This window comes from Macaca mulatta, chromosome 10 (genome assembly GCF_049350105.2).
Source record: "Macaca mulatta isolate MMU2019108-1 chromosome 10, T2T-MMU8v2.0, whole genome shotgun sequence".
Classification (NCBI taxonomy): Eukaryota; Metazoa; Chordata; class Mammalia; order Primates; family Cercopithecidae; genus Macaca; species Macaca mulatta.
Window position 1 is genome coordinate 96,585,255 of NC_133415.1, and position 7,356 is coordinate 96,592,610.

Consider the following 7,356-nt stretch of genomic DNA (forward strand, 5'->3'; position numbering starts at 1 on the left):
GCAAACTGGAGACCTAGGAAAGCTGATGGTAGAATTCAGTTCAAGTCTAAAGGCCTGAGAAGCAGGGGAGATGACGATATAAATCCTGGTTGGAGGACTGGAGAAGATGAGAAGAGAAATGTCTCAGCTCAAGCGATGAGTTAGGAAAAAAGGGACAAATTCCTCCTTCCCCTGCCTTTCGTTCTATTCAGGCCCTCAATGGATTGGATGGTGCCCACCCACATTAGGGAGGGCCACCTCCTTCACCGAGTTCAGTGATTCAAATGCTCATCGCAGCCAGAAACACTGTCACAGGCACACCCAGGAACAGTGTTTAATCTGGGTACCCTGTGGCCCAGGCAAGTTGACGAATAAAATTAACCATCACCCATTTCCTCTGCTGACTTCACCCCTCCACTTCCATTCAGTCCTGCAAACCAGGAGTTTTGATTCCTTTCTTTTCCACCTCCCCCATGTCTAATCCATCACCAAGTCCTCCTACTCTTAACTTCTGAATAGCTTTTGAGTCTATCCAGTTCTCTTCATCCTCATCACCACTGTTCTAGTCCTATTGGCTATTATGTCTTACCTCGTCTAAGGCAGTAGTCTACTAACTCGTCTCCCAACTCCCTTCTGGTCTCTCTCTTCTAGACCTGACCCGGAGAGGTCTAGAAATGCCGGCAGGCTGTCCCCATTCTGCTTCCTCTACACTAAGATCTAGCCAGGATCCTTCAGGTGCCCACAAGGCCCTGCACCCTCCAAGGGCTGCCACACCTGGCCATACCTGGCATGCGCTTCCTTCCTATCCTCTCTGCACACCAGCCACATTGGCCCGTCCTGGCCACTCCTGGGCTCCATGCTCTCTGCCATCACAGGGCCTTAGCATCTCCGGCTTTCTCTTGTTTTCTTTCTTTTCGTGCAGAAGCTCCTGCCTGGCCTTTGGAGTTCAGCCTCCCCTGAACTCTCTGACTCAATTAAATTCCTCTGTTCTTTACCCTCGTAGCCTCACATGCCTTTCCTTCATAGCGTTATATGACAACTGTCATTTTACATTTATTTATTTCTATATTCTGATGAACATCTGCCTCCCCCAGTAGACTGTCAGTCCCCAAAACATGCACCTTGTCTTTTTCAATTCGTTGCTGTATCTCCAGTGCCCAGCATAGCACCTGGTGCATAGCAGGTGCACAAAAAGTATTTGTTCTGAGTAAGTGAATGATTCAGAGCTGATCACAGCTGGAAGAGCCACTGAAGGTCATCCCTATTATTAAAAGTAGACCTCAAGGCTTAGATCCCAGGGAAGGGAGGACCCCAGAGAAGCCTGTGAGATGAGAGTCAAATTTTAGAGTGTTGCCGGGCGTGGTGGCTCACGCCTGTAATCCCAGCACTTTGGGAGGCCGAGATGGGTGGATCACCTGAGGTCAGGGGTTCGAGACCAGCCTGGCCAATATGACAAACCCCCATCTCTTACTAAAAATACAAAAACTAGCCGGGCGTGGTGGCGCGCGTCTATAGTCACAGCTACTCAGGAGGCTGAGGCAGGAGAATTGCTTGAACCCGGAAGGCGGAGGCTGCAGCAGGTTTGTTGTGATTTTAGTTTCCTAAGCTTGGCTTGGCACAGCACACACAAAGCCACGGGGACCCAGAGCTCTGACTTACACCGTGAAGCACACGGTGGGGAAGAATGGGTGACAGTGAAGAATGTTCCCTTGCCCAGAAGGAGATGGTTCGGAAAAGACCAGATGGAGGAGGTGTGGTTAGGGATAGGAGTTACTGGATCCCCAAGAATGAGTCCAGCACCCCATCCCTCAGCGGGTAGAAACCCATGTTAAGGTTATAGGGATCCCAGAAGACGCACAGAGAAGCCCACTGTGGTGGAGCAGCAGTGGCACAGGGAGGTGTTGGAATGCAGTGGCCTCAGGACAGGGTCTGTGGGATCATGGACCCCTCACAGTGTGAGGGAGCAGATTAGAGTTCTCAAGCCCCTGGAGAGAGTGCGCATGTAGCTGGGGTGGATGGCTGTCCTGGATGGGCTCAGGCTCCCAGGACTGGGTGATCAGGGACCATGGCAGACCTATAGTCACCTCTGCAGAGGCAGTGGGGACTGGGGTAACTCAGACTCCAGGGAGGTCAGTGAGGAACCCTCCCAGCCAGACGACTCACCCCAGATGCTGGCGAGGTAGGTAAGCGCCTCCCCACACCAGCTGCGCCGCCTCTGGGTGGGGGGGGGTGTGTGTATGCATGTCGAATGCGTGTCTGAAATCTGAATGCAGTGAGTGTTTACCCAAAGAACAGTGGAGTGAAGTGGCTGCTCTGCTTTATGTTTGCAACTGTTTCCTACCTTCAGTGGAAATGGGAGCTTAAAAGCTCAGGTAAGCCGGGGCAATGGCTCACGCCTGTAATTCCAGCACTTTGGGAGGCCAAGGTGGGTGGGTCACTTGACGTCAGAATATAGAGACCAGCCTGACCAACGTGGTGAAACCCTGTCTCTACTAAAAATACAAAAATTAGCTGGGAGTGGTGGCTTGCGCCTGTAGTCACAGCTACTCGGGAGGCTGAGACAGGAGAATCACTTGAATCTGGGAGGCAGAGGTTGCAGTGAGCTGAGATCACACCACTGCACTTCAGCCTAGGCGACAGAGTGACAAAAAAAAAAAAAAAAAAAAGGCAGTCGGTGCTGCATCCTCAGCCCGCCGCCATGGCTGCCTACAAGCTGGTGCTGATCCGGCACGGCGAGAGCGCATGGAACCTGGAGAACCGCTTCAGCGGCTGGTACGACGCTGACCTGAGCCCAGCGGGCCACCAGGAGGCAAAGCGCCGCGGGCAGGCGCTGCGAGATGCTGGCTATGAGTTTGACATCTGCTTCACCTCAGTACGGAAGAGAGCGATCCGGACCCTCTGGACAGTGCTAGATGCCATTGATCAGATGTGGCTGCCAGTGGTGAGGACTTGGCGCCTCAATGAGCGGCACTATGGGGGTCTAACTGGTCTCAATAAAGCAGAAACTGCTGCAAAGCATGGTGAGGCCCAGGTGAAGATCTGGAGGCGCTCCTATGATGTCCCACCACCTCCGATGGAGCCCGACCACCCTTTCTACAGCAACATCAGTAAGGATCGCAGGTATGCAGACCTCACAGAAGATCACCTACCCTCCTGTGAGAGTCTGAAGGACACTATTGCCAGAGCTCTGCCCTTCTGGAATGAAGAAATAGTTCCCCAGATCAAGGAGGGGAAACGTGTACTGATTGCAGCCCATGGCAATAGCCTCCGGGGCATTGTCAAGCATCTGGAGGGTCTCTCTGAAGAGGCTATCATGGAGCTGAACCTGCCGACTGGTATTCCCATTGTCTATGAATTGGACAAGAACTTGAAGCCTATCAAGCCCATGCAGTTTCTGGGGGATGAAGAGACGGTGCGCAAAGCCATGGAAGCTGTGGCCGCCCAGGGCAAGGCCAAGAAGTGAAGGCCAGCGGGGAGGATACTGTCCCCAGGAGCACCCTCCCTGCCCATCTTGTCCCTCTGCCCCTCCCACCTGCACATGTCACGCTGACCACATCTGTAGACATCTTGAGTTGTAGCTGCAGATGGGGACTGGTGGCTCCCATTTTCATTTTAGCCATTTTGTCTTCTGCACCCACTCCCTTCGTACAATCTAGTCAGAATAGCACTTCTAGAGCATAGGTTCTCAGTCCAAGCTCTGGAAAATCTCCCCTTATCCAACAGAGTTTAAAGGTAGTGACTTGGGTTTTTGCGAGTTATTTGTTTACTAAGGACTTGTGGGGAAGAATCATGCTAAGCCATGACCAATGAGGAGAAGCAACAGAGCCTCTCTGTCCCCAGGAGCCAGTCCTCTGCTCTTCCGCAGTCAGGCCACTGCCTGGGGGCTCTAGTCATTCCAGTGGAAGATGAATGTAACCTGCATGGTGATGTGACAACTGTTTCCTCCCTGACCCTAGAGGACCTGGCTCTAGAAGTTTGGGATCAATCCTGAATTTAGTTATGTGTTACATTTACTTTTATTAAAAAAGTATAGTATATATAAATAATACAAAACAGTAACCCTTCTGGGGTTTCTTGTGGCGGTTGAAATAGTCCCACATGTGGTCATCAGAAAATAAGCCATTCCTCATACCAGTATGGGATCAGTTCCTTGACCTCTGAGGGGCAGGAGTGCTTCCTGCCTTGTTTCATGGCAGTGAAATGCCCCTTGGTCCTGTCCAAGTGTGTCTTTCACTGATTTCTGAATCATGTTCTAGTTGCTTGGCTCTGCCACATGGGTCCAGTGTTCACCTGAGCATAACTGTACTAAATCCTTTTTCCAGATCAGTATAATAAAGGAGTGATGTGCAATAAAAAAAAAACAAAAACAAAAACAACAAAAAAAACTCAGATAAGCTAAATATGCAGAAATAGAGAAAGTAGTAGGTTTTTATGCCTGAAGATATGGTCTGGGAAATTTATACTTGTTCCATAGTATTTATACGAGTATTTATACTGGTTCCTTGTATTGCTTGAAGTTCCAGCAAGGAACAGAATCCTACCCAGTTGGATTTCATGGACTATTATAGGGAGGTGGGCGGGGTAAACAGCCCCAGCCAAGGTTGCAGAGGCTCCCAGGCACCAGTAGCAATGGGGAGCCTGCAGGGGTGGGGTAGGGGATTGTGCTGTTGAAGTCCATTGACAGCTGGAGATAGAAAGTGGAACCACCCAGCAACAGCTGGGGTTGAGGGACTAAGCCACTGCCCGGAATGAGACCTGAAGAAGGAAGGAAGCAGGAAGAAATATCCCTACTTCTCTCTGTCCTCCTAGCATCCGAAATCTGAAAGCCAGCCAGCAACAATGTGCAGGTGATGCAGTCCACAGGGGCCAATCTTCCAGAGGGCCCACGGCAGGGCGGAAAGATGGGTGGGGTGGGGCTTGAGTTAAAGAACAGATGGGGAAACTGAAGCCCAGACAGGGGAAGGACTTGCCTAAGGTCATTTAGCAATTGAAGGGCACTGTGAGGACTCAGCCCCTGACTTCCTTACTCTCACAGGAGGGCTTCCAGCTCAACAGCGTGCTTTTATTGCCTACACACACAGCTGCGTTGTCGCTTCTCATTTCCAAACTTTGTTGTAAAAAAGAAGTTGGAAAATGCAAACATTGTATGAAGAAGAAAAGAACATGTTGGCGTCTAGTCTTCCAGGCTGGCTTTCTGTGTGCGGACACACACTGGTTTATTTTTAATGTCCTTAATTTTAGATTCGGGGGTGTGTGTGGGCAGGTTTGTTCCGTGGGTATATATTGTGTGTGTGTGATATCGGTTTGGGCTTCTGTTAATCCTGTTACCCGAATAGTGAACATAGGACCTGATGTGTAGTTTTTCAACCCCTGCCCCTCTCCTTCCCTCCCTGCTTTTATTTATTTATTTTGGAGACAGGGTCTTGCTCTGTCGCCCAGGTTGGAGTGCAGTGACGCAGTCTCAGCCCACTGCAACCTCCGTCTCCAGGGTTCAAGCGATTCTTGTGCTTCAGCCTCCAGAGTAGCTGGGACTACAGGTGTGACCACCACTCCCGGCTAATTTTTGTATTTTCAGTAGAGAAGAGGTTTCATCATGTTGGCCAGGCTGGTCTTGAACTGACCTCAGGTGATCCACCTGCCTTGGCCTCCCAAAGTGCTGGGATTACAGGCGTGAGTCACCACCGCGCCCGGCTCCTCCTTGCTTTTAGAGTCCCCAGTGTCTATGTTCCCAAATTTGTGGACACACATTTAGTAAAAGTGGGAGTGGGTTTTGTAAACCTAAAAGTATTTGAGACAGGTCTCAATCAATTGAGAAGTTTATTTTGCCAAGGTTGAGGATGTGCGCAGAAGAACAGAACACACAACTACAGAAACAGTCCGCGCCTCTCTAGAAAGATGATTTGGAGGGTGTCAGTATTTAGAGGGGAAAAGCAGGCTGGAGGGGAACGAGGGAGGGTGTGGTCATATTACTGAACTCACATGTTGCAAGAGAAAAGGAGTAGGTGGGGGAATTGTCAATTACGTATTCATCTAGCACTCAGTAAATTGGCACTTTAAGTAAGATAAGGTGAACCAGAGTAATTGGAGATATCTGGCCTTCTATCTGTACCTATCTGCTTAGGCACAAAAGGGAAGGCGGTTTCTCGCATGACTCAGCTTTCAGTTTAATTTTTTTTCCTTTGGGTAGAGTGAATTGGAGTCCCAAGTTTTATTTTCCTTTCACAGTTTAGGAAGTCGGGAGAGGTGGGTTCACCTGTGAACTCATAGTGGGACCTGCACTCTGAATTTCTTGGAAGAAAGAGGAGAAAAATGAAGGGAAAAAAAAAAGCAAGGAGGTGGTGGAGGAAGAGAGGGACTAGTTGGTGCTTTGGGCAGCCTGAGTTTCCCCAGCTGCTCCTTGTTTAGGCAGGAGAGACAGGCAAACCACAGAGCACTTGTGAGCTCTCACGGGAGCCCCTGCGCCCTGTGGGTCTGACTTGGCGTTGTCCTCCGTGCTGGGGATATCCCAGCTCCCAGCTTCCTGGAAGGCTGTTGCGTTAACCAAGTGAACACTTTGTGTGGTGCTCAGCTCTTGTGAGTGCCCATGTAGTTCTTAGAGTTGCCCTGGGAGGGGCCAGGTAATGCCTACTGCGTCCTAAAATGCAGTGCCCCACTGGAGGTATGTGAGTGACATTTCATGGTGTTTTGGTGGACAGTTTTAATTTCAGTAATTACATATTGATATGGTTTGGGTTTGTGTCCCTGTCCAAATCTCATATCAGATTGGAGGAGAGCGTTAGTGGGAGGTGGTTGGATCATGGAGGTGGATTTCCCCCTTGCGTTCTCATGATAGTGAGTGACTTCTCATGGTAGTGAGTGAGTTCTCATGAGAGCTGATGGTTTAAAAGTGTGTGGCACCTCCCCCTTTGTGCTCTCTCTCTGCGGCTGCCATTGTGAAGGTGTGCCTGCTTCCCCCGGTCTTCTGCCATGATTGTAAGTTTCCTGACACCTTTCAGCCATGCTTCCTGTACTGTCTGGGCAACTGTGAGTCAATTAAACCTCTTTTCTTTCTTTCTTTTTTTTTTTTTTGAGATGGAGTTTCACTCTTGTTGCCCAGACTAGAGTGCAATGGTGCAATCTGGGGTCACTGCAACCTTCGCCTCCCAGGTTCAAGTGATTCTCCTGCGTCAGCCTCCCAAGTAGCTGGGATTACAGGCACGCACCACCATGCCTGGCTAATTTTTTTTTTTTTTTTTTTTTGTATTTTTAGTAGAGATGGGGTTTCTCCATGTTGGTCAGGCTGGTCTGGAACTCCCGACCCCAGGTGATCCGCCTGCGTCGGCCCCCTAAAGTGCTGGAATTATAGGCGTGAGCCACTACACCTGGCCTAAACCCCTT

At 50.0% G+C, this 7,356-nt stretch overlaps 1 protein-coding gene across 1 annotated transcript; it reads left to right on the top strand.

The window, feature by feature from the left end:
• The first annotated feature begins 2,660 nt into the window (after positions 1-2,660).
• LOC694418 (phosphoglycerate mutase 1 (brain)-like) lies at positions 2,661-4,032 on the top strand. Its single transcript, XM_015148958.3, has one exon. The coding sequence runs from the start codon at positions 2,678-2,680 to the stop codon at positions 3,440-3,442; it is 765 nt and encodes a 254-aa protein (XP_015004444.1). The 5' UTR covers positions 2,661-2,677; the 3' UTR covers positions 3,443-4,032.
• The last annotated feature ends 3,324 nt before the right edge of the window (positions 4,033-7,356 follow it).